The 26,103-nt window shown below is 58.9% G+C and overlaps 3 protein-coding genes across 5 annotated transcripts; 2 read left to right on the plus strand and 1 right to left on the minus strand.

The window, feature by feature from the left end:
- The first annotated feature begins 1,446 nt into the window (after positions 1–1,446).
- ASPHD2 (aspartate beta-hydroxylase domain containing 2) lies at positions 1,447–9,332 on the plus strand. Its single transcript, XM_065693081.1, has 4 exons — positions 1,447–1,574; positions 4,181–5,209; positions 7,094–7,207; positions 7,955–9,332. Exons 2-4 carry the CDS (start codon positions 4,402–4,404, stop codon positions 8,062–8,064), a joined length of 1,032 nt encoding a protein of 343 aa, XP_065549153.1. The 5' UTR covers positions 1,447–1,574; positions 4,181–4,401; the 3' UTR covers positions 8,065–9,332.
- Positions 9,333–11,057: 1,725 nt separating this feature from the next.
- Positions 11,058–24,151, minus strand: HPS4 (HPS4 biogenesis of lysosomal organelles complex 3 subunit 2). Of its 3 annotated transcripts, none has more exons than XM_065693084.1 (13): positions 24,055–24,151; positions 23,220–23,310; positions 22,626–22,769; positions 21,631–21,738; positions 21,283–21,399; positions 21,061–21,155; positions 19,444–19,516; positions 18,811–18,844; positions 18,082–18,178; positions 16,776–17,682; positions 13,851–13,983; positions 13,257–13,365; positions 11,058–11,820 (listed from the first exon to the last, which is right to left on the minus strand). In XM_065693084.1, the coding sequence occupies exons 1-13, from the start codon at positions 24,132–24,134 to the stop codon at positions 11,649–11,651; spliced, it is 2,160 nt and encodes a 719-aa protein (XP_065549156.1). In that variant the 5' UTR covers positions 24,135–24,151; the 3' UTR covers positions 11,058–11,648. The 3 variants fall into 3 exon arrangements, with proteins under 3 accessions (XP_065549156.1, XP_065549158.1, XP_065549157.1); XM_065693086.1 differs by lacking the exon at positions 24,055–24,151 and adding an exon at positions 23,734–24,047; XM_065693085.1 differs by lacking the exon at positions 24,055–24,151 and adding an exon at positions 23,680–24,047.
- A 15-nt stretch (positions 24,152–24,166) lies between these two features.
- Positions 24,167–25,916, plus strand: SRRD (SRR1 domain containing). The gene is made up of 7 exons (XM_065693087.1): positions 24,167–24,277; positions 24,362–24,402; positions 24,482–24,618; positions 24,692–24,790; positions 24,887–25,041; positions 25,226–25,271; positions 25,533–25,916. Exons 1-7 carry the CDS (start codon positions 24,186–24,188, stop codon positions 25,755–25,757), a joined length of 795 nt encoding a protein of 264 aa, XP_065549159.1. The 5' UTR covers positions 24,167–24,185; the 3' UTR covers positions 25,758–25,916.
- Positions 25,917–26,103: the final 187 nt, after the last annotated feature.

Genomic DNA, 26,103 nt, shown 5'->3' on the forward strand with positions numbered 1-26,103 from the left:
TGGCTGCAGCTGCAGCCTGGCAGCAGCTCAGGAGGACACAGGCTCTTGCCCGCCCCAGGAGAACATCCCAGGGAAAGGGAGAAGGAACCGCTGGAGCCAGGAGGCTGCAGAGCTGTGCCAAGAGCACCCCAGGGCTGCTCCCAGCCCTTCTGCCATGGGGTGGCTCCTGTGCCTGTTATCCATGCCCAATTGGCCCTCGCCAGACCCTTGTCCTGCCTTGAGCCCAGTGACCTTCCTGGTGTCCAGGTACAGAGGAGCTGGGCTCACAGCTCCATCCTGCAGCCACCCCATGGGCGCTGTGGGTGGGTGCTCCAGGGGATGCCAGCTGAGCCATCCAGCCCCAGGAGGAAGAGGAGCAAGCAACACCCTAAAGGTAGAGGAAAGACAAGGGCAGCTCATCCTGCAGAGAAAGGAGGAGCAGCAGAGCTGAGGCCCAGGGCCTGGAGGGGCCCAACGGGGAGCAGAGAGCAGAAGGCAGATGGAGGGGAGAAAGAATGGGAGAGGCCCAGCCCCAAGAGCCAGCAGACTCGGTGACAGAAGGATGCGCTGCCTGCCAAGAGCAGGAGGTGTGGGCTGGGGCCTGGGAAAGAGCAGGAGGGAATAAACTCACCCTCCCTTCACCCTGCAACATGCGATGCTGCCAGGACCCTGCAGGAGCAAACCGAGGGGCGCTGGCTCAGGGAATGTGCCTGTGGGATCCCAGGGAAACACCGGGAGCAGACAGGAGGCAAAAATGTGCCAGGACAGAAACCAAGGCACAGTTTGGGTCTGCAGTCAGTGGGGATGAGCTTGCTCCAGAGCAAACACACGCACAGCAGCTTACCTAACACTGGGGAGGTTGTGGAAGGATTTAACCAGCGCTCCTGGATTTAACAGTACTCGCTTAAGTGGGTGGGAAATAGATTGGGGAAGGAAAAAGCCAGCAGGAAGCAGAAAGGCTCACACCGACCTGTTCCTCCACCAGCATTTAAGGAGTTCTTCAGGGACACCACGAATTGCTAAATCACACCCTCGCTGGGGCACGCCCTGGCTGCTCCTGTCCCCTGCAACCAGACACACGCATCCTCGGGAAGCAGTATCCCGGGTGCTGCATTTCCCCCGTACCTGTGTCTTTGCAGCCAGCACTCCCTGCATCCCTGGACACCTGCATCTCGGGAGCCAACCTCCTGCATCCGGAGGCAGGATGCTGCGTGCCCGCATCCCTGCGAGCTCCCACCCGTGGGGCCCGCACCCTTTGCATCCCGACTGCTGCAGCCCCCGGTGCTGCATCCCTGGGCCCGGCTCTCCCTGCGCGTGCCGCTGCCCCCCGGGGTGCCCCTGCCCGCCTCCCGCCGCCCCATCCTCGGGTGCCGCAACCCCGCCGCTCCCGCGCGGTGCGGGAGCGAGGTGCGGGGGCGCGCCGCGCCGCCCCGAGGCCGCGGCGAGGGGCGGGCGGGCGGGCGGTGCCTCGGCCGGGGCCCGCAGGCTGCCGGCCCGGCGCGGTCCCTGCTGCCCGGGCTGATGGGAGTTGTGGTCCGCGGCGGCGGGCGCGGAGCGGAGCGCGGCGGCGGGGAGCGGCGCGGTGCGGGCTGCAGGTCGGTACCGCCGCAGCGCAGCGCACGGTGCGGGGCGCGGGGCGGGGGGGGGAGCCGTGCCCGCGGCGGGGGCTCCGCCCGGCCGGGCCGGGGCGGGGGGGGCTGCTCAGGGCCACAGCGGGGCAGCGGCTGCCCCCCGCCCGCTGCGGGACGCCCGCACCGCTGACACGCGCTGGTGCCACCCCGGGTGAGACCGGCGCCGGTGCCGCCGCCGCGGTGGCCCCGTGGGGAAGGGGTGAAGCCCGCTCCGGGGCAGCGGCCGGAACCCCAGCGCCCCGAGGAGGCTCCGCTGCTGCTCCCAAAGGCGATGCCGAGCCGAGGACACCCCAGCACGCGTCCCCATCGCGCATCCCCGGCACCGCGGGGCCCACGGCCTGGGGAGCCCGGCCGTGCTGAGCGGAGCCTGCTTGCCCCGGGCGATGCCGGGGTCCCCGTGGAGCCACCGAGGTGCAACTTTTGCTGCATCGAAGCCTCCGTGCCTTCATTATGTAACGGCGCTGCTGCCTGGCACGGTGCTCGCCTCCACGTCCTGCACAACTTCGGTGCAGCCTGGAATCGATTCCGCTCTCCCGGGCTGGCTCCCCCGGCTGTTACCAGCCTTTCCTCTGGTCTCAGACCCTGGGTGCCGGGGTCACTGCCTGCCTCGGTGCAGGGTGACAGCATCAAGCCCACCCAGCAGCAGGTCCCGGCCATGCAGCACCCACCCCACGCTGGCACTCGGGGCCCTGCCCTGTGGAGGGTGGGTTGGGGCAGGGCTGCACCAGGGCTGCCCGTGCCAGTGCAGGAGGTGGCTGCATCCCGGTGGGAGGCTCTGCATGGAGCATCCCTGTGCAGCCCCGGGAAGACCCTGGCTGCCAGGCTCAGGGCCAGGCAGCTGCACACGGGCACAGGGGTTCGGATCTCTGACTGCTCTCATGGTCTCCCCCTGGTTCTCCCCTTTTGAGGTGCTGGCAGCAGCCCTGGGCAGCAGTGGGGCTGTGTTTGTGCCGTGCCACCCTTGTAGGGGACCCCGAGGCTGTGGGACCCCCCCAGCTCTGCTCCCTGCACACTGGCTTCATCAGTCGGCTTCTGAAGGAGCCTGGCTGCTGGGCTGCTGCTGTCAGGGCGAGAGCCACCCTGAATACAGATCATGGCAGGGCTCTGCCAGCATTCCCAGGCACGCTCTGGCACTACCAAGGAGCATGGGGGGATTGTGCCGGCCTTAGGGAATACCCCTGGGTCCGGCTGCACCCTGGGAGCCAAGGCCTGGGCTGGAGAAAGCGACATGTCCGTAGGGATGGCAGCCGGTGGGGATGGGGGGAAGTTACCTTAACATCCCCAGGAGGCTGTGAATGCCACGTGGATTGCTGATCCCGGGATGGGGCACCAGGCAGCGCGCTGCAAGGAATGGGCGGAGGGAGGTTACTGTGGGTGTAAAATCGCCCCAAACCTGTGCCCCCAGCCCTGCACCAGATCCACAGCAGCAGGGTCAGGTCCCAGCCAAAGCTGCACAGGCTGAAGCACATCACCAGCGCCAGCCGCAGGGAGATGCACGGTCATTAAGGGGCTGCAGGACCTCAGCTGGGAGCGGCTGGGTGGTATTTGCCTTCCTTCCCTGCTAATAAACCCATCCTACTCCTTCAATCAGTGCTCCCACCAATGAGCTGCCACGGCATCTCCCTCCCCCCTACCTGTATCATCCTCGTGTTGCTCAGATGGGAGCTGTTTGCCCTGCAGCTCCTGCCAGGCTGCATCCCCCTGCCCTGCCTGGCACAGCACCAGCACCAGCACACACAGGAGCCGGGTGAGAGCCCCTGTCCTTCACCCTGCGTTCAGTGCCCCGGGGCAGGCTGTGACCCTCCACAGTGCCCAGCCTGAGCATCTGCTCTGTGTGCAGACCTGACCCGTGCACCTCCTGTCCAGCTGCTTCAGCTGCTGCACATCAGTGGTCACAGGGCAGCACTGAAGGCCAGGGTAGCTCCCGGCATGTTCCCAACAGGGTCTGCGTTTCCCTTCCATTCCTCGCCCCCTCTTTGCCTCCCCTCCGGCTGCTCCGAGGTGCCCAGGGATGGAGCATGGGGTGAGCAAACATCAGTCGTGGTTTTGAGGAGCTGGAGCATCTTTTGCCTGGGCTCCCATGTCCCCGAGTGCCCTTGTCCCGCTGGCCAAGCCTGGGCTCCTGCATCCCGCCTCAGGGCTGTCAGCTCGGTCTCTGGAGGGGGAATCGCTTCGGCACATTTAGATCAAGGAGATAAACTGATGTGCTGCTCCATCGGGATGTTAAGTGTCTGTTCCCAGCTTTGCCCTGCTGCCTTGTCAGCCGGGTTTCAGCTATGATAAGGCAGGAATGGAGGAGGGAAACCGGGGAGAGCAGGAGGAGAGATGGTTGCCCATGGGTGGTGGGAGCGAGGGGTGAGAAAGATCTTCCCCCTTATTTTCCATTTGGATATTTGTGGGGGATGCTGTCGGGAGGGATGGGGGTTTCTCAGCATGGGGGTTTCTCAGCATGGGCTGAAGTTGGGCTCTGGGGTTCCTTACCCATCACCCCACATAGGAACCGGTGCCCCCGGATGCAGGGTCCCCGGGGGGAAGCTGCCTGCCTGACTCCTCCGGGTTTCTCCCCCCAGAGCCTCCCTCCAGCGCTGCCTCTCAGGATGATGGTGCCAGGAGCACCGGAGGGGACCCTCCCGGCACATCCCTGCTGACCCCCTGGGCCTTCCCCGGCGCTGCTGCCGCCGCTGCTGCCCATGCCGGGCTCCCGCTGCCCCATGGCAGCCCCGGCGCCGCTGCACGGTGTGGGTGCCCCTGAGGCCCTCGAGCTCTGAGCGCCGCGCGCCGCTGCACCACCATGTCCATGGAGTGGCTGCTGGACTGGAGCTGGTCCCTGGACGGGCTCCGGGATTTCATCGCCACCGGCATCCAGTCCTTCCGGGACTGCGACGCCACGGCCCTGGCCGCGGTCGCCTGCCTGCTGGTGCTCTTCCTGTGGTACTGCTACCACGTGGGGCGGGAGCAGCCCCGCGCCTACGCCACCGTCAACGCCCTGATGCAGAGCGCCGAGGCCAACGGCGTGCAGAACGGGTTCGTGTTCTGCCACGCGCCCGAGTGCGCGCGCTGCACGCACCACGACGGCCTCAACCAGAAACTCTACCACAACCTGCAGGAGTACGCCAAGCGCTACTCCTGGTCCGGCATGGGCAGGATCCACAAGGGCATCCGCGAGCAGGGCCGCTACCTCAACAGCCGGCCCTCCATCCAGAAGCCTGAGGTCTTCTTCCTGCCGGACTTGCCCACCATGCCCTACTTCTCCCGGGACGCTCAAAAGCACGACGTGGAGTTGCTGGAGCGCAACTTCCAGACCATCCTGTGCGAGTTTGAGACCCTCTACAAAGCTTTCTCAAACTGCAGCCTCCCGCAAGGATGGAAAATGAACAGCACGGCCAGCGGGGAGTGGTTCACCTTCTACCTGGTGAACCAGGGCATGTGCGTGCCCAGGAACTGCAGGAGATGCCCACGGACGTACCGCTTGCTCGGGAGCCTTCGCACCTGCATTGGCAACAACGTCTTTGGGAACGCGTGCATCTCCGTGCTGAGCCCGGGCACCGTCATCGCCGAGCACTACGGACCCACCAACATCCGCATCCGCTGCCACCTCGGTGAGTGCCCGGCGGGGGTCATCCTGCCCCGAGTGGTGCGGGGCGGCCGGGATCCCAAAAAGGCCTCTTGTACTCTGAGATTGTGGAATCCCATGGTTTGGGTTGGAAGGGACCTCAAAGCTCCTCCAGCTCCAACCACGGGCAGGGACCCCTTCCACTGGAGCAGCTTGCTCCAAGCCCCTGTGTCCAACCTGGCCTTGAGCACTGCCAGGGATGGGGCAGCCACAGCTTCTCTGGGCACCCTGTGCCAGCGCCTCAGCACCCTCACAGGGAAGAGCTTCTGCCTAAGAGCTCAGCTCAGTCTCCCCTCGGGCAGGTTCAAGCCATTCCCCTTGCCTCTCCCTACAGGCCCTTGTCCCAAGCCCCTCTCCAGCTTTTCCCTTTAGGGGCCACTAATTGCACCCCCAGCTTAGGGCCAGCTCAGGTTTGCTGTGCTGAGGGCGGTCTGGGGCTTGGGCAGCAGCATCCCCCCTAGGAGAGGCTGGTGCTCAGTGCCCGGCCCCCCAGGCTCCCCAGCTCAGCCCTGTGAGCGTTTCACCTCCTCCTCCTGCCAGGCCGGGCTCTTGCTGCTGCGAGATTCGGGGGTCTTGGGATTCCGGGTGCTGTCGGGGAGACGGGAGCAGAGATCCTGCTTTGGTGCGGATGGAGATGGGGGGTCCCGGGGGATCCCCTCGGCTGCTGGGCACTGGCACCGGGCTGCCGGGATGGCAGCTCCTGCAGGCACAGATGGCGGCCCTGGAACCGGCACAGAGCGTGCCGGGGGAGGCACCGCACGGGCCCTGCTGGCAAACACCGGCCGCGGCGCAGCCAGCTCTGGGTAAACACGCTCCGGCAGCGAGTGCCCGTTTACCCACAATGGGAAGCAGCCCGGAGAGCGGATCCGAGGAGCATTCCAGGCCTGGGGACCTGGACGATGGCCCTGGCCTCGCTCTGCGGTGCTGGGGAGATGCGGCCCCTTTGAAAGGGGCTGAGAGCGGTTCCTGGGGGGGGACCGATGGCTCAGGCCTGCCCCGGCAGCAGCACGGGGCTGGGAGCAGCATGGCCTGGGGAGATGAGCGGTGTGGATCATCCCCTTGTCCTTCCACGTTTTCCAGCTCCAGCCAGGACACAGCTCCGTGCCCGGGGCACGCTGATGCCCCCATCTCAGTGCTGGGATCAGCTCTTGCAGTGCCCAGGACACGGATGCATTTAGGGGACAAGCTGCCCTCTGAAGCCAGCTCGCTGTGCAGAGCCAGAGCACACATCACTGCGCGCAAGGGGCTCTCCAGGGTTCACTCCAACCCTGTGACTGCTGCTGGATGCACTGGGCCATGCGCAGGCACCAGCTCTGCCCCTCCAGGGGCCGGGCAGCATTCCCCAGGCACGGGTGCCATGGAAGGCTGCAGGCTCAGCTCCTCCTTTCCAGCTGGAGCATCTCCAGCTGAGGCCATTGTGCAGGGAAAAGGCTTTGGTGTTCGACGCCTTTGAGGCATCCATGAGGAAAGCAGAGCAGCTTCTGCACTCCCAGCTCTCTCGGGCAGGCTGAGCCCCTGCTGCGCTCTCTGGGCTTTGGCATCTCTTTGAGATCCGTTCCTGCTGTGCTGTTACCGGTTACGGTTCACGTGAGCCCTGACCCCTTTCTCCACCATGGCAGCATCCCTGGGGCAGGGTGACTGCACCAGCTCCAGAGCCCGCGGCGCTGCAGGGTGATGGGGTCAGCCCTCCGGCTGGCCTGGGTTGCACCCGTGCTTTAGGGGCAGACCCATTTTATTTCTCAGGTTGTCCTGTCCATGGAGAGCCTCTTCCCCACGAGGGGTTTGCAGTGGAGCTCCCTGTGCCGTTCCAGGGCTGCTCCTCATCGCAGGGAGCCCGCCCTGACCCTCTCCTCTCTCTTTGTGCACCAAGGTCTGAAGACACCCAGTAACTGCGAGCTGGTGGTGGGGGGCGAGCCCCAGTGCTGGGCCGAGGGCCGCTGCCTGCTCTTCGATGACTCCTTCCTGCACACGGCGTTCCATGAGGGTGAGTGAAGCCCGAGGGGGCTCACGGTGTCCTGCGCCGGTGCCATGCTGGGGAGCAGCAATGCTCTCCTCGTGATCCTCCAGGGCTGGGAGGTGCAGCTCAGGCTCCGGTGCTGCAGGCGCAGCATCCTCCGGCCCTCGCAGCTGCATCAGCCCGGCACTGTCGTGCCCGCGGTGCCTTTGTCTCCTGCGCAGGGAGAGCAGCTTCCCGGCGGCCTCTTCCGCCTCTCCCGTCACTGACAGCGGCCGTTCCGCTCCAGCTCTCCCGGATTAACCGGCATTAGCGGCTGATGGCGCAGCAGCCTCCAGCAGCTCTGCGCAGGGGAGCGTGCGTGTGGAGGGAGTGGGAGAACAAAAGCTGTTGCTCCCACATCAGCCCTGCTGTGGGATTGGGAAGCGCTGCTCAGCGCAGAGCCGTGGGGCTGGGGAGGCTGGAGCAGCGCAGCAGCAGCTCCCTGCAGGGCTCTGAGATGCGGTTGTGAGGAGGGCGAGCTCAGCACCCTGCCTGCGATGGGAAACCTCCCGGTCTGATTGCCCGGAGCTCTGCCAGGAGGCCCTTACCCTGTGCTGGGGGCGCTGGGCTCCCAGTAAGCAGCGGTTCAGGTGTTTACCGGGACTTGGCCCTGTACTGGTGCACGCTCTGGGTACAAACAGCAGCCTCCCAGCATGGAGCCCATCACCCCTGTGCTGGGGCGAGCATCATCCCGTGGCAGCCGGAGCACAGCCTCACCGTGTGTTTGCATCCCAGGTCCCCCCGAGGAGGGTCCCCGCGTGATCTTCATGGTGGACCTGTGGCACCCCAACGTGGCCGCCGCTGAGCGCCAAGCCCTCGACTTCATCTTCGCGCCGGGACGATGACGGCGCTGGCCGGGGCTGTGGGTTCAAGGGCGGCCGGGCCAGCTCGGCGCCGGCACCAGATGGGAGCTGCCTCCCGGCGCACGGCCTCGGGTCCGGGCTCTTGTAAATGGAAACTGCGACGCGTCCCCGCGCCCATCCCTCCCCTCCATCATCGGCTTCAGGGATTCTTTTCGCCTCCCCTCCGTGGTTCAGCTGCAGCACCACTCTCCTGCGTGTTACGTTGCTACTGTGTTTTGCGGTGTTCAGAAGTAGAGTAACAAAGCCAAGGGTGTTCGTTTGAATGTGATGATGTAAAACTTCTCGTGGTCATCAACCAAAAACCCAACACACGCGCCCCAAGACAGCGACCCAGCCAGCAGCCCAGCCCTGGCTTGCTCACAGTCCCTCGATGGATGGATGTGCTGGGGGCTATAGGGGTCGTAATGCATTCCCCCGGGCAGGGGCTGCTGCGTTGGGGTGGGTGAGGCAGTGCTCTGCCCACAGAGAGCTCTTGCACCGTGATCCCAAGGCTCCTGCTTCCTCCTCCTCCCATGGAGTCCTGCTCCTTAATCTGAACCGAGGGTGTTATCAGTTACCGAAATCCCCTCCTCGCTTTATCTGCAACCTTCGGCTGGCACAGCTGGAGCTGGGCAGCCCCTGCAGGGGCAGGATGCTGTTTGCAATGTGGCGCAGGGCTTTTGTTTTCCGTAGGCTAAGGCCAGGGAAGAAAGGAGATGAGCTTCCCTCTCCTGCTCCATGTTCTTTCCTCAAGCCAGGGCAAGTGAACAGAGGCAGCTCACACAGACCTGACAGCAAAGGGAAGGTTTCCAAAGGCAGAGGCCCCAGTGTCCTGCACACACAACAACCAACACGCTTCTCCCAAAGGCCCCCAGCACCCAGCGTGTGTTTGGGGGTCTCGGGGTACGGAGCTACCATAGGGTTTCTAACACAGCACCCATGAAGCACAGCCTGCGATGCTCACCCCATCCTGCGCCTCTGCTCAGGAGGTGGCTCCAGGGACCCTGCGGGGAGGGCACGTGGCCCCTTCCCAGCCCGGTTTCTGGACAGGTTTCGCAGTGATTGGATGCAGGATAAGGCAGAGATTCCAGATACATCCGAGGTGGTTTTGACACCTGTCCTGTTACAGACTCTCTGACGTGCATGATTTCTACACGCATCGACTGCCCGGCACCAGACCCTGCGGGAGCCGGTCACTGGCTCAGGGTTTGGTCCCATTCATACAGTGGTGGATAAGCAAAGATTATCAATAAACAGTTGTGCTGAAAACAGACCGGGCTCCGCCTGCTGCTGTAATGAGTGCAGGGGCCAGGCAATCGCTGCGGGGTTGGATCCTGCTTCCTCTTGCAGCTCAGCAGGAGCTGGCGGGGAGAAATGGCTGGAAAAGCGGAAAGGCAGGAGCTCCAGGCTGGGATGAGGCCAGTTTCAAACAGCCTCTCTGCAACACAACCATTAAGTCAAGGGCCTGGAGCTCTTCACTGTCCTACCCCAAGACAACTTTCCTCTTAACAAAGGACAGCAATAGGTCCTGGTGGCCAGATGCAGCTCAAGAAGCAGGAAGGGAAGAGAGCAGCCCCAGCTGTTCCACTGCCAACAGACGGCACAGCAGATTGTAGTGGAAGATCCCTGACAGCAGGCAAAAGCATCTATTTTGTGCTTTGCTGCTGTGCCAAAACTCCCTCCTGTCCCCCTCAGGCTTTTCCTTCAACTTCTTCGTGTTTCCCAGTGGAGCTCCCAACCACTTCCCAAACACCCAGCGAGGAGCCAGCAGGATCTCCCTGGGGGCACCAGAGCAGCCCGGAGCTGCCTCACTGCTCCTCCTGGCAGCCCAGGGCTTCCTCACCTCCTGAGCACCATTGAGGGAGCCTGGACTGGGGCTGCTGAGCAGGCAGAGAGGAGATGGGGGAGGATGGCAGAGGAACCCGGAGCATCGCGGGACGGCTGCAGCACACGAGCATCTTCCCTCCTGCCTTCTCCCACCTCCGCATCCCTCACCTACACCGTGCCTCTCTGTGCGGCACTCCAGAACCAGAGCAGCTTGTCCACAAGTGTCTATCACCACAGCAGGAGGGCTCCTGCCTGGCTGCAGCTCCGGCTTCCCAAGGAGCGTTCCCACCCACGCTGCTGTTATCCAGAGCAAGCAGCAGCAGGAGCAGTGTCACGAGCATTGCTGCTGCTCAAACACCTCCTCCGCTGCCAGGGGGGAAGGCAGAGGCAATCCCTGCCCAGCCAGCCCTGAGCCGGCAGCCGGCTCTTCCCCCGGAGTCCCTGCCTGCCCCTGCAGCAGAGCTACCTCGGAATCCCCCACTGTGCAAGTGGAACAAGCTGTGAGGATGGTGACCTTACTGGGGCCGGGTCCTGGCGGTGCCCTGCTAACTCCACACGAGTCTGCTCACCACGGTAAAGCCAGTAACACACCTACCTTCAGCAATCCTCATGCATCACAGTTGTAACAACAGGGGTTGCTGCTCAGCCCCAACAGCCCAGGAACCAGGAGTAACAGGTCACCCAACCCCAACCCTCACACCAGGAACCACAACACAACCAAGCAGTAAGTGGGACTCTGGCTACCGACACACAGAGCTTGGATGAGTCTTGAAGACTCTTATATTGTCACAGTGATGCGTATGTAAGGGCTGGCTCTGAACCAGCACAGACACAGGTGTCCATCACCTGGGTCTAAGCAGCCGTCACCAGCCATGGCAAGGACACAGGAAGAGAAGAGCTGCCGAGGAGCTACAAACCCTCTTTGGTCCCATTAGCTTAAGGAGCTCCCACTTGCCCTGTCAACAGAGCACAGACACACTGAGCAGCGAGAGCCAGGAGGTGGAACAAGGCCCTCCGAGAGGAGGGAGGGGAGGAGGAGGGCAGGGGTTGGGTGGATTCACACCACCAGCCCCACGGACCTGCGAGAGGCCGGCAGGCTACAGCTGCACGGGGCAGCGGGGCAGGCAGTGCTGGGCTGCACCATCACCAGCCAGTGAGGAGGGACAAGGATCAGCTACAGTGTAAAAACCTCCTGCGAGTGCCTGTAGGAGGGTTATGAGTTTTGCAGCACTTGCTCTATTCCAGTTAATCTGAGAACATGCAGGCTCCATTAACCAAGGTATGGCAGGGGAGCAATTCTATGGATTAAGAGATAAATAAAGCCCCAGTCTGACCAGGGCAAGTAGGCACAGATCCCCAGGCAGAGGCAGTAGCTGACCACTGCCCCATAGCGCAGTGTCTGTGTAGCTTAGATCAGGAAGAGGTTTTCCTTTAGGTCAAGGCACTCCAGGAGTCTCTGCCTGTGGCAGCAGAGCATCATGAACAGTCCCAGAGTCAATGTAAACCACGCACCTCAACACAGGTAATGTCTATCTTCAGTCTTTGGTAAGTGCTAATGTCAATACCACCCTGCACCAGCACAGAACGTGCTGCAGAACGGGGCAATGAGAGTGCCCCATCCTCAGGGCAAGGCAGGCTGGAGACCCCATGGACACAGCCTGGAGCCTCGTGCCTCCTGTGGAGCAAATGGCTTTGAGATCCTATCAACTGGAGCTGAACGACCTTTCCACACGGGCCGAGACCTGCCCCAGTGCATCAGTTCAGAGCAGGTTCACCCCGTGCTTCAGCAGCTTCTGCTTGGCCTTGCTGGGCAGGCTGAAGGCGCTGTCGTGAGGGTTGGGAACGCCCGAGTTGCGGAGCGGAGCACCCAGCTGCTGGAAGTAGGTTTCCTGGACGGGGTTCCGGCAGGCGTACACGGCCGTGGCAGCGTTCCTGCAGGCAGGAGAGGAGGCACGTCAGGATTTACAGCTCTGTGCAAGGTCCACCTCAGCTCACTGGGCTGGGCACTGGGATGCTCACAGCACACCGGACTCCCAGCTATGGAGAGGGACGTTTAGGTCTCCTCGACAAAGGAACAGAGCTAAAATGGCACCAAACCCTTGCAGGAGAGCACAGGGAACCAGACCCTCTTTCAAGGGTCCTGGCATCCTAAAGTGTCCTGTGTCACATCCTCTGCGATGCCCTCAGCAGCATTAATGCCCATGCATGCAGCCACCTTCTGCCCTTGCTGGCAGGGCAGCCCAGTACATCAATAGCAGGTAAAGTGTTCCTTGTGCCTAAGACCCCTTCTCTCCTGGAGGAACCTGTCTCACTGCTGCTGCCCACAAGCAAATCACAGCACAGGCTCTTCAGTCGCACCTAATGAAGCTCAGACAATAGTCAGATACCATAAGCATGAAACTGAAATCCCCCACTCAGTATTCACCTGCAAGAGGGCTGGCAAGGAGCAAGCAAGGGACTCTCCATTCCCTCAATGGAGGAAAGCAGCAACTGATATGTTTGCTGACACCCTTCTGTAACAACTCTCCATGAAAGCAAGCAGTTTTAGTCATCTTGTTACTCAGGCTGATTCACACATGGAGTTGCTTTTTTTGGGGCAACACAGAATACGCCAGCTTAGCTGGTGGAGGATTTAAGGAGCCAGTGAAACTAATGCTAAGCACGGAGATCTCCTGCACTGAGCATATGATTCACATTCCCTTGGCAAGCTGCGTCGGGGAAGTGAAGCAGTGTAATTCCCAGAAGCATCTTTATTTCATCATGTTTTGGACAAACAGGCACGGCCAAGCAAGCGGAATCCCTGTGTGTTCCCAACAGAGCAGTGTTCCGGGATCAGCTACCGGAGCGGGGAGAGCAGGAGCACGAGCTTGGCTGTGGCTGCGATAAGAACATCTCGCCTGGTGCATTACAATTGAGTTTGCCATGCACGTTACAGCGTGTTTCCAACCCAACAAGCCATGCAAGAAAACAAAATCTAGGTTGCCAATTCTGGGTGCCTTTGGCTCCCAGCCGAGACACACATTTATTAGGAGCAGCTATATTTAACGCTGCGCCTTAGAACCTTATGGTGCCAGGAACTGGCAATATTCTAGCACTGTACCTTCATCCAAACCCATGGCACAACCCAGCTCTGCCTTCACTTCACTGGCCTTGGTGGCATTCTGGCCTCTCACACTACGGGCAGAATATTAAGTATCTAAAAAGCAAACCTCAGGGAATAAGGTGACGTGAGTGACCCTTGGCAAGAGACACCGGTGTGACTACAACGTGTGCCAGCCTTGGGAAAGGGGTTCCCCGCTTCTGCCTACTCCGTGTGCCATGCAGCACTGCTGGGGCTGGAGGAGGAGGGAGTGATGAGCACAGCTTACCTAACGATCACCTCTGAGGCAGCGGGAAGCTGGCTGAAGTCGGAGTGGATCAGCGTGGCAGCTCTCAGGAAGTGCCGATCCAGCGGGCCGGGCGTGTGGGGCAGGTTGGCTGCAGAACAGGAGTGAGAGGGGTGCTAAAATCCTGCTCTGTAGGAGCCTGCCCCCCTTTACCGGGCAGGAAAGGCAGCGGACCTCTCCCACAGAGCCTGAAACCTGCAGAACAGAGATGGGCGACCCCGAAATCCCAGTATGACCTAAGCGAAATCAGTGACTTGCACCATGCTCAGGCACATACAAACCAAAGCCCTGGGGTACCTCTCCCCACAGGTACACCCATCAGAGGGGTGACAAGACTGCCTGAGACCTGGGCCCCTGAGGATCACTGGGGCTCCTCTCCTCCCCTAAAGCACTTCTAGGCTAGAAAGAGCCAGGACACTGCCTGTGGGGCTGCCAGAAAAAGGGAAACGTTAGAATGAGCTGGAGCAGTACACATGGGGCTTTCTGCAGGTCTGTGGCCTATAGCAACTTGTCTGAAGCATGGGAAAAGGTCACCAGAAACCCCGCTCTCCTCCTCATTCCCTCCTGAAGGCTCACCTGTGAGCACGTTCTGAACGCAGTCATAGTGAGTGAAGCTGTAGGTTGTCTTGGCTGAGGATGAGGAGTCTTTGGGCAGAGTCTCCCTCAGATGAACCTCGAGGCCATTCAGAGAAGCCAGGCTGCTGTGGTACTGCAGAAAGGGCAAGAAATGGCAAGTGTTAGAGCAGGAGCCCTGCTTGGCCTGGACCAGAGGGAGCTCGGGTGACTGACGTTGATCACAGAGGGACTGAACCCTTCCACGCTCTGCTGCTGCTGCTGCTCAGGAAAGCAAATGAGTCTGAGACCTTACAAGTCAGTGAGAAAAGGGCATTCCAACCTGGATCTAAGCCATTAAGCCACCTGATGCTACTAATTACAGGAAAATGCAAGACTGCATTAATTTACCATCAAACATTACTCTCTGGGGCTCATTTTCACATCCTAGCCATGACTTTCAGCCACAGCAAGGAGTATTCCTTTGCTTACCAGCCCTTATGACACCAGACAGACAGTGAAATATTTGGATGCAGCTTTACCCGCTTGGGCTGGATTTAGCTGCCTGCAGTGCTACCCTGCAGCACCCAAGTAAATGTCCTAATGGGCACCCAACCTCTGCTCTGAGCTTCTGGCCAGTGCAGGCTGCAGGCACCAGGCTATCAACAGAAGGAAGGAAAGAAAAGCCAAGGCAAGAGCCTCATCTGTGGGGTAATGACAGGCCCAGCACGGAGCAATGGACACAACACAACCATGTGCTAATGCTAAAGCCAAGCTGCTTTCCTGGCTGTGCTGAGGCTCGCAGGCAGCAGGCAGGGGTCAGGCAGGGCTGGGCAGATTAACTCCATAATCCTCTGCCTCCCCTCCTGCTTTCCTGTGCCATGGAGAGACTGCAGCCTGCATGGATCAGCAGTGCCCGACCCCACTGCTCATGGAACAGATTCTCTTTTCTGTGCAGTGAAATGAAGGGGTAAGGCCTGAAGAGCAGCAGGAAGGGAGGCTGGAACCCTCCGGATCTGCAGGGAATGTCTGCTCTGGAAGCTGCCTTCCCTGAGGGATGATCAGTGCTGTCTGCTCTTCTCAGCCATGTGAGTAGCATATTTTACCCTTCTTTGGTGTCATTCAGGAGCCTCGAAGCATTCGACAAACATTAACTACAACCCAGCTCTGACATCCCTGAGCGCCGAGGCTCATTTTTAATGTACAGATAAACAAAGGAACAGACAGGACAAGGTTATGCCTCAAACCCACCCTGATGCCAGGAGCAGAGCCCAGCTCCAAAGCCTCCAACAACACCCTTGTCCTGGGACGGAGGCACATGCAGTGCAACCACACACCCGCACCCAGGGCAAGGGGTAATCAGAAGAACCCAATCCCACCAGATGAGATCCAAAGCAAGAGTATGCGGGATGGAAGCAGCATGTTTGGGAAAAGGGGAACCTGAAGGAACAGGGATTTGTCAGCCCTGGGGCAACACAAAGGAAAAGCAACCAAACTGCAGTGCTCCAGTGCCAGGCTTGAGACTGAATGAGCTGAATGACAGGCTGAGCCAGGCTGGCCCTGCCCAGGCGTGTGATGGTAGGAGGACAGTGCAGTGTGTCACTAGCTGAGCTAACCCCCCACAGCACGGCATTTCACACACTAACACATCCTTAGGCACTCCCTCCCATGGCAGGAGGGGAGCAGAGGCTGATTCACAGCCACAGGAGCTGCACAGGCTGCTGGGCATCACACCATCTCCGAGCACAGCCAGGCTGCAGCTGGAGGAGACCCAGAGAACCTCAGAGTTCTTTGCTATAAGGATGACCTTCAGCTCTCAAGACTGCCTGTATCTCCCCCTGTTCCTCCCACCAGAGACGAGCTGGTAGAGCAGGAGGTGCTGTGCAACTGGAGGCAGCAGAAAGGGGACAGGGCATGGTGCCATGCCTGGTGCAGAAGGCCAGGGCTGCCCCTCTGCTGACTGTGCAGCAATCCCCTCCTCAGCACACCAAGCCTCCTGTGCTGTGTGGAGGTGGCATCTTCCTGCTCATGGGGGGGCCCGCAGGCGCAGCCTCCCAGTCCCAGAGCTCAGGAGGAAAAGAAGCAACCTTGAGGCTGTGCCGATGCTGGCAGCCCGCCTTAGCCTGAGCCTTCCTCCACCTTCCAGTCTGAGAGGAATGGAATTAGGCTGTTCCTATGGCAACTGCATATCAAAGAGGGCTCTGCAGCTTTGACTCAGATCCTGGTAGGGAGGCAGAGGCCAGGCAGCAGCTGCAGACTGATGCTTCACCGGGAACCAGGAATGCCAGGGGCTGGCACATCCTTCCCCCACAGCCCCATTAGCTGCACCTGGGCAGCAGGGAAGCCTGGGCACCGCAGCAAATCCCACACAGAGTAATGTGGGATTGCTCCAGTACAGCACCTACTTGCAGTGCCCAAACGGCACCACCATTCCCTCCAAGGCCCTGGCAGCGGTGCCAGGGACAGGGGGCTGGGGGCTCCACAGCCAGATTTGCACCTCAACAGGAAACGCTTCAGGGCCCTGCTGCCAGACGCCTCTCTGGTGCCTCCAGAGGAGCAGCTGATGTGCGAAGTCACAGAGAACAAACCTGCCTTCCAACAAGCGCTACAAACTGCCGGGCTTTCCCAACGCATCCCAAATCCAGCGGAGGCCTTGGCAGCCGGCGGTGCTGTCTGACGGTCACACCTACACCTCGGCACCGACAGACAACAGAAGCCTCCTGTGAGACAACGCTCTCACCTCTCGGGCTCGCTGCCTGGTGCTCATGAACAGCCTCCCACGCCGCTCTGGTCGCGGTGCTGAGCCTCAAGCCAACCGGCTTTGCCTTGCATAGCACAGAGCAGGTGAGGAGAGACAGAAGGTACGAGGCAACGCTCGCTCCTCGGTTGTCACCCACCACCAGCCAAGCAGCAGCATCGCTGCACGTGTGGAAGAGCTTCCCCACTTACCACATCCTCGATGGAGCTCTGGTCCTCTCGCAGGTGATCTTCAGCCAGGAGGGAGAGCACAAGGCCCTTAATGCAGTGAACGTACAAGCTCATCTTAACTGGCGCGCAGGGTCTGCTGGACTCCACACCAGCCTGGGCTCCCAGAGCATCCCCCGGAGGTGGGCAGCCCCTGTTCTCTGCTGGGTCACCAGGCAGGCTCTCCTGAGCCTCTGCAGCCAGCAGCCGGCTCCTGCTCTGGAGCTGTGGTTGTGCAGCAGTGGCTGGACAATCCAAACCCTGCACGCTGCCACCAGCTGCACTGCTGCTCTCCCCAGAGACACTTCCTTGGCTCACAGTCCCTTCCTCATCTTGGTCACTTGATTTCCTTCTGCTCAGCTCTGGGGCAGGAGAGCAAGCAGCTGCATTGCCACTGCCTGCATGATAAGTCTGGAAACTGTTTTGCTCAACGTAAGAGTCCACAGGGGATTTCCTCATGTTGTAACTCTCCTGCTCCCGGCTGTAAGGGTTTGGAAAGAGAAAGCCTTCCAGATATGGACCTGTAGTTTGAGCATATTCAGGAGTATGGAGTGTGGAAGGGCTTGGCAGCTGCTCCGTGTCTCTCTCTGATGGGAAAGATGCTTTTCTACTGAGCTCTGAGCTTCTGCTGTCTCGTCTGCTCAGTTCTGCAGTTGAAGAGTTCTTTGCACTGGCTTCCATTTCAGGGGAGCCCTTCAAAGGCACAATGTTTGCAAGGCTGCCTGGGTGCACAGCATCTTCCGGTGCAGCTGCGCCTGAAGCTTGCTCAGGGGACTCCAGCACAGAGGCATTATTCAGGTCTTGGGTTTCAGGAACTCCTGTTGATTCTGAAGCTGCCTGGGAGCGGAGAGCATCCCCCTCTCCTCTATGGCTTGCTGGGGACATGGAAGACCTAGTGGGAGACAGGTTTGGGGTTCTTACGCACCTGATAACACTACCACCTCCTGGCAGTGTTCAGCAGCTCATCTAAGGATGGGCTAAGGTCTAACACAGGTGAACAGCACAGGCCTCTCACATTGCAGGCTCAGGAAGCACCACTCCCTTGTCACAAAGCACAAAGGCTTTAAGCAGCAGCAGAGCTGAGACACAGCAGAAGATAGCAGCTGGTCTGGGGAACAGCTCTGCTTGAGGCTGCTTCATACAGAGAAAGACACCACGGATGTGGCCAGCCTGGGAGACCTCAGACAGCTTTAGCAGCCAGATGCCAGTAACAAAGGCCTGCAAGGATGCAGCACCACAAGTTAGCTCCCTTGAGGCAAGAGCCTCCCTGTGCATCACATTGATCCCATACCTGGTCATCCACTCCACGGGAAAGTCTCGGAGCACAGAGGCTTCATCTTCTGTTAGGAACACCGGGATGATCTGGACACCCTGCGGCAGTGAGGAACCTGCAAGAGCAATAGGGTGTGAGGATTAAATAAACATGTGCCAGCATAAAGAACAGAAGCCAAACTCCATCAACCCAAAGTCTTCTGCAGGAGGAGAAGGCACGCGTTCATCCTGCATCCCAGATCACCACCAGCTGATCACATCTAACTGGGCAGCATCTTCCCATCCTCCTCATACACTTAATGCCTGACAGTTTCATTTTCCCTTAGTGTTTTCTTCTAACCACCCTGGCAGAGTAGCTACAAACTGATGCTCAGAAGCAATGACTGAAGGTTTGGCCTGCAAGCATCAGCCATCTGTTTCCAGGGCTCCATCAGTGGCCAAGTAGGCACATGGGTAAGTGGAATTAAAGCAGGCATCTTGGGAAGCTGCAGAACTGACAACTAAACCCAAAAGAGCAAACTCCTTCACTCAGCCAAAGGAAGGAACTCGTTCTGATTACACAACACCCACTGGCACATGCTGACTAGTGACAGCAACCCCCTCCGGGATATACTCCTGCACCCAGCCAGAGCTTTAACACGAATCCCAGAGAACCAGCTCATGCTCTCCCTGCACAGAACACAGCCCCAGAGTGCATGCTGCTGCTGGGCACTTAGGACCCGTGTGCTGCAGCTGGATGGATGCTCACCAGGCCCCTGATGCTCCTCACCTCCAGGCTCACCCTGAAAGAAAGGCAAGAATCAGCCCCATGGCATGACAGCACACCCCAGACCATCCCCTTCAGCAAATGCTGTGACTGCTTTACCACGGTGGTTTGTTCCTTGGGTAGCCCTCAAAGTCAAGGGGACTTCCCAAGAACCAAATACCTGAAAGCAAGGACAAATACCACAACCTGCCATTACTGCCTGCTCAGGGCAGAGTAAGAGCAGAGGCCTTCCTCATACCTGTTCTTGAGGCCTTTTTTGAAGGAGATCTTGAACCACATAAATGATTACTTTTGACAAGTCTTAACACACACAAAAATGGATCTGTCACCACTTTCAGATATTCATGTTGTGTATTTACCATTAAATACCTAAAACTTGGGTAAAAAGCTAGCAAAAACATCACATAGATGAGAGTTCATTAATTCAGTAACTTGAAGATTGAAAAAAGAGCAAATTCCTAGTGCAGAAGCCTTGAACCCTTACTAAATCATAACTAATAAAAGCTTTTAGCACCAGCATCAATATTTGTCCTTCCCAGTAACATGTGACAAGAGCTCCCACACCACATCCTCACATATGATACCTGCATGCAGGGAATGTGTCCAGCAACTTACCTGGCCCGGAGGCTCGTTGCCTTGGAGGAGAACTTTGGCAGTGAGAGGAGGGGGCAGCTGGGTGCTCACAATCCTGAAAGGACAAAGTCATCCCTGAGCAGCGTCACTTCCCAAAGCTCAGCCACAGACTCCCATCGCTCAGCACACCAGGAGAGGCAGTGCCAGCAGTGATGCTCACACCAGACTTTACTGTACTCTGAGCAATCTGAGGGTGCTGCAAGGCCCCACTGCACAGCGCAGTGATCTCTGGGGAGACACTAAGGTTCCACTGCACCGCCACCTCTCCCAGTCCTGGCAGACACCCCGCAAAGGTCAAGGAGCCAGCCCCAGACACAGGTTGGAGCCAACCCATGGCCATATAAGAGCAACACAGCTGTGTGACCCACAGGACCCCTCGTCTCCTCCTTTACTTTGGGTCACCGCCACTCTGAATTCAGGAAAACCACCTGCTGGCATCTACTCTGGACCAATAAATCTGGTTTTACTAAAACCTAAACCACTATTCATACAGGCTTCCCACCACACCATGAAGAGCTGTGGGCAGTAGAGAAGACTCAGAGAGACCAGCCCTCAGCATCCTGCAGCACAGGCCCCTTGGATAGGGCTTACAAAGCTGTTCCTGTTCTTCCCATCTACATCTTGAAATCCACATTCTGCAGATCCTCCAAAGACTCTAAGAAGTTCAACTCAAGCACAAAGCCCTTCGCAGTGTTTTAGTAAGACTTCGAGTTCAGAGAACTTTGATGATGTTTGGTGACACACGATCTCTAGCAGACAGAGCAGAGGTACGAATCACACACACCGGCGACAGGCAGGAGCAGGACAGGACTGTTCAAGTCAGACATCCACGTCCAGTCTAAGGTGCTGCAGTGACTCGCTGTGTCCTGCCTGCAAGTCTGAGATCACTCTATTAAACCCGCCTGGCCTGCCTCTGCCAGCCTGGAAAGAAGCACACGTTGTGGCATGTTTCCAATGCTCATAAAAGGTGTTACAGGAACAGTTTATGCCAAAGAAAAGTGGTGCTTGAATGCTCTTGCCAAGAAATGCTCAGAACTTGCCACCTCCTGTCTTTCAAGGTCACCTTTGAGGCTTTCCTCGATGTCACTCACATCTGCAGCATCTTCAGCTACGGGCACTGTTCAGCTGAGAGAAGCCAGCACTTCTCACGCAAAATTCTGGCTCATTCCTCTGTGCACTTTCTCTCAGTGCAGACAGCCAACAAGTCAGTCAGAAACACAGACACACACACGTGCAGAACACTAATGGGGAAGAGTAACATTCACCCAGCTTTCTTAAGTGACTTCCACCTAAGAAGCCAAAGGAGTTGAGTCTTCATGTCCTGCTGGACAGCAGAGTGCTACTGAAACCCAAACCTTGCATCTCCTCATGCTTCCATTCCTCTCACTTACAAACACAAATAACCACTCACCCTCTGGGACTACACCAGCAGACAGGGACCACCCTGCCTGAAGCATTGATGTCCCTACCAATAAGCAGCAGCCGTGTGCTCAGCTTGTGCCTTTGCCCTGCTCCCTGAATGTCCTCTGGAAGCACAGCCCTGGGAAGGGGCAGATGCAACGTGCAGTTAACCCTTTAGGTAATGCTGTGGTTACTTACAAACCCTTGTAGAGAATGCAGCCTGCCAAAACGTAGGGGGATCGCTGGCAAGTTTGCAAGATGAGAGCTGCTTTCAGTAAAAGCAGGGGGTCCACCTACATGGGGAGAACAGCAGGAGTGAGGCCAGAGAACCCTGGGAAATGCTCGAAGTAGCAAATAACCACGAAACCATTGGCATTAAGGCAGCTTTAGAACCAGACACTGCAGAGGGCAGGCTCCTACCTTGGTTTTGTCCAGATTCCAGAGAGAATTGAAAATCCTGTGGAGGTCACTGGTGTTTTTCTGCATATGTTCAATGTATCTGTCCCACTGCCTGCTCAGCTCCTCCTGGGAAAGTGCCTGTGGATGACACAAATCCACACACTGTCACTGCACAGGCCGCGGTGTCCTCCCCATACTACCCTGGAGCAACGGCAGGATGGGCCTGGGCACTTTTCCAGGTCCCAGTTCTTTGATACATGAGCTTATTCTGCCCCTTGCTAGCAGGAAGGCAGCACGTATGTGCCTGGGCAGAGCTGGGCCAGTATGGGAGCGTTTCAGATCTCTTCCTCAGAAGAGATCTCCATTTACCATGTACGCACGGTGCACGGGCCCATTGTAGAAGGTGAAGAGGCTGATGAGCTGCTCCAGAAACCGCCGGCAGCTGATGTCAGGGAGCTCCACAGCACAACCCAGAACCTTTAGTACAGAAAGCCATGAATGAAGCGTGGTTACTGACAAAGCCCAGGCGCAGCAGGTGAGAACAACTCTTGTCGCCTTTCAGTGAGTGTCAGAGGCATGCAGGCAGCTCTGTGGCAGGCAAACATCCCCCAGATTCACAAGTCAGCTGAAGAGGAAATGCAAAAATACCCACAGAAGAGCCCTGGCACAGACAGGATAAACAAATGATGTCAGAAATCCAGCGTTTCAGACACATTCCCTTCCCACAGGAGATGACTGAGCCCGGTGCTTTAATGGCCAAGAATGTTTTCCTGAGATGAAGTACTTAAAAATATTCAAATTAACTTGTTATTTACAGCTATGGAAACAGAAGCACCAGGAGGAGAGCCTCAGAGAAAGCCCAGCCACTGTGTCTGACAGGTCCCAGCCCGGCTGCCTGCGGATGGTTTGGAGCAGTTTTATCACAACTCTGCTGCACACTGCTCCTTACACCCTGAATGCTGACACTGACAGAGCTCTGCAGCAGGGAATGCTGAGGGTTAGAAGGAAAGAATAATCAGACTATCACAAACAGGGAGACTAGGTCCTGTTATAAGCTGCAGCACGTGGATCCTGTTTCCAGCCATCACCAGTAACATCAGAATATGGAGCTCAGTGTTTTGCAGGCACGTCCTATGAAACAGGTCGCATGTGGACACACAAATGGGGGTGAACGCAGCTGCAGGTTAGAGTAAACAACATTTAAGCCACCTTGCAATGCAAGGTTGTGCATTGCAAGTTCTCACCCAGCTCTCCCCTGGTCTATCTGGGTCCATACCCTGGAAGAAAAACCCTTCTGCTTGCTACAGCAGCTCAGACTCTCACTGCTTTTGCTCTGTGGCTGCCTGCAGATGCCCTGCACTCACCCACAGGTAGTCTCCATCCACTACAACTGCAAACTTGAGCTTCCTCAGGCGAATGAGGCTTGGAGGCACCCCGGAAATCTCAGTCATGCAGCGCACCACGCCGGCAATCTGCCCACAGAGCAGCTCCTGCTGGTCCGGGACAGTCTGCGGAGGAAGGCAGGGAAGAAACAGGGCTGGTTTCTTTGGTTCTGAAAGGACTTGGAGTAAAACCCGCCACTGCATTCAGGTGTAAATAAAAATGAATTACAAGGTCAATTCAATTCTAAATCAAACAGCAGAGCAGGCACTGAAATCACCACTGAGAGCTTATTTAGGGGAACTTTCATCCCTCACGTGTTTATTCCCATCCTCAGGACAGAGCTGGACTCTGCTGGATGAGCAGAATCCCTGGAGAAGAGCCCATCACCCACACCAAGCTCAGAACCACACCACTTCTGTGCCCTGCGTCTGTTGGAGCAGAACTCCTCTCCCCCTGGGGCTGGTTAAACCAAAACCAGACTGAACCCAACGCCACGCCTGGGAGCCCGACCATTCCTGAACCAGAACCGTCAGCACCAACTCACCACGCAGGGATGGAAACGAAAGCAGCATTACCTGAGGAGGGTAGAAGTAACAAATCCCGGCACTTGTAGGATCTCCTTCTTCCTTCACCTTCGAACCATCGTACAGGAAAAAGTAATTCCACCTAAACCCAAGGCAAAGCATGCACACAAGTGATGGTATGGTTAGAAACACCTCTCTCCATTATTTCAGGTAGAGCAACGAGAAGTTGTTACAAATGAAGAGACGTTGCTCTTACACCATCACACCGAGTTCAGACACAAAAACGGCACTAAAAGGCTCCCACCCCATAAAATTTGACCACTTTTGTGGGCTTAAGACAGACTGCACAAGCAGCAGGGACACGAGGAAGGAGCCCTGGGCTCGCAGAGCGCAGGGAGCAGTTATCGCAGAGCATTAACCAGCACAAGCTGCTGCTGTTCATTCAGTCACTGCACGTACAGAGGGGCCTTGGGGAGCACAAGGGGGAGGCTTCCCCCAGAAGGTGGCCTACCCCCCGCACTGCTCAGCTCCCAGTTCCGACCATCGTGTGCGGGGTTCTGCCTACCCCTACTGGTAAAGAGCTGGTTCCTCCCCGTTACAGCTCGTACACCCCGCTACAAGCTCGGCACAGGGCAGCTTCCTGCAGGAGCAGGGGAACGCTAAAGCCAAACGCAAAGGCGATGCTGAAGCACCAAGTCCCTGCCCGGCCACGGGGGAAAGGCCGGACTCAGCCTCCGGCCGCCGCTGCCCGCTCCTGGGGGAGCGGGGAGCCCCGGGGGTGCGGGTGCTGCTCCCAGCGGGGGAAGGGAGCGCTCCCCCGCCCGGACCGGGACACGGCGGCGCAGCCCGGGCCGGACAGGGGAGCGGGGCCGGGCCTGGGTCTCACCACGGCGCGGGGCCGGGCCGCGCCATCGCTGCCACCGGCGCTGAGCACCCCGCTCCTGCCGCCGCCGCTTCCGGTCCCATGACGCCCCACGTGGCCGCGCTACGGCGGCCGGCGGGCGGTGCACGGCGGCCATGGGCGGGTGGCGGCGGCGGCGGCGGGGCCGGGCGGCGGCGGCGGAGGACGAGGACGGGAGCGCGGTGCTGCGGCGGCTGCGGGAGGCGCGGTGAGAGCCCGGCCCCGGCCCCGGCCCCGGCCCCGGCCCCATCCCCGGCGCCGCCGGCCGCGCTGACCCGCGCTCTCCCCGCAGGGACGATCTGCTGAGCTCCGGCTTCTGGGCCGCGAGCGCCGGTGCGTGCGGCGGTGCGGGGGGAGCGGGCGGCGCCGCGCCGCGCCCCGCCGGGTCTGACGCCTTTCCCCGTGCCCGCAGGAGCCGTGCGGGCGCCGCTGGGCCGCAGCGCGGAGCCGCCCGCCCGCTGCGTGTGCTACGGGCTGGGGCGGTTCGGAGCGTGCCCCGCGGCCCGGTACCAACTGGCGTTCCTGCTGCTGCTGCTGGAGGAGCTGCGGGTAGGGCTCCGGTACCGGCGTGGGGGGAACCAGGGATCGGGGGGCCCTGCTCACGCCGCCCCTCTCCCCGCAGGTGCCCCCCGGGCAGTGCTCGCTCTTCGACCCCGCGTTCTCCCCCCGGGAGGCGGCTGCGCTGCGGCAGCTCGGGATGAGGCTGCTCCCGGAGAACGAGGTGAGCGGGGCCCGGCGGGGCTCGGGGCGGTGGGGAAGGGTGTTACCGTCTGTACTCGGCTGCCGGGGAGCGGCTGTAGCGTTGTTGTACCCACAGGAGGGGAAGCACGACGTTGAGGGATCAGCCACGGTGTTCTACATGGTGCACTGCGGGAAGGCCCTGTACAACAACCTGCTGTGGAGGAACTGGTCGGCAGAGGCCCTGTCCAAAATGGTCATCATCGGGAACAGCTTCCGAGGGATGGAGGAGAGGTGGGTGCATCCGCGGGAGGGGGGCCGAGGCCTCCAGCGCTGCCTTTCTTCCTTTACGCTGTTGTTTCTGACACTGATTTCCATCTTCTGCTCACTTTCTTGCTGTCTGGTTTGCAGCCATCAGCCACCTCCTCCGTCCCCCACACTGATGCACAATGTCTAATGCTACCTTCTGTCATTCCAGGCTGTTGTCAAGAATATTAGAGAGAGATTATTCCTATATAGCAAAGGTAAGGGACTTTGGTTTGTTACCATCATGGTTTTGTGTTGAAAGAGTGGTGGAAGCAGGTGGAAGAGGGGTATTTTTAAGGGTTGTTTCCTGGCTACCACAATATAAGAATGAATCACTTCAGACTCACTCTGGCTGCAGAATGCACTGCACACAGGTTGAGCTTAACAAAACACCAGCCTCAGCTTCACTGGCTCTTGACTGGACTTCTCTGCCAAGTTCTTCTCCATCACACATAACTCCCTCCCCAAATGCTCTCTAGGTGTTGAAAGCGACAGAGGAAGCAGCGCTCCCTGCTCACCCTCGCTACCTGGACACCTTCAACGACACCTCTGTCCACTGGTTCCCCGTCCAAAACCTGCAGCAAATCTCCCCAGAGGTCTGGGACTTCCTGGAGGAGCCAATGTACCAACACTGTGAGGACCTGGAGATCATCAGGAGGGAGGATGGACCTGAGCAGTGTGGCCCTGCTGCCGCCAAGGCCTGAGCCCCTGCGGCCACATCTCTGCACATGGCAACTTTGCAACGAAGCTCAAGCACAGATGTGATGTTGTGCTCTGCCAAGAAGTGGCAGCACCTGAACACTGAGCACGAGGGGACAGTTTTGTATCTTAGTTAATAAAAGGTAAAGCTGTGTTTTGAGTTACCTCACTGACAGCACATTAATTTAATTAAAACCCGCCTCTCACAGGGCAGCAGCACATGGTCTGTGATCTGCTGGGAAAAGTCCCCTGATGTTCCAGCTCTGGGCTGATGGACAGAGGCGCCCCAGCAGCCATGGGTGGGCACCGGGCTGAGGGAGCCACCAGAACAGCCAGAGAGCAGTGGGATGT

Source organism: Lathamus discolor, chromosome 12 (genome assembly GCF_037157495.1).
Source record: "Lathamus discolor isolate bLatDis1 chromosome 12, bLatDis1.hap1, whole genome shotgun sequence".
NCBI lineage: Eukaryota > Metazoa > Chordata > Aves > Psittaciformes > Psittacidae > Lathamus > Lathamus discolor.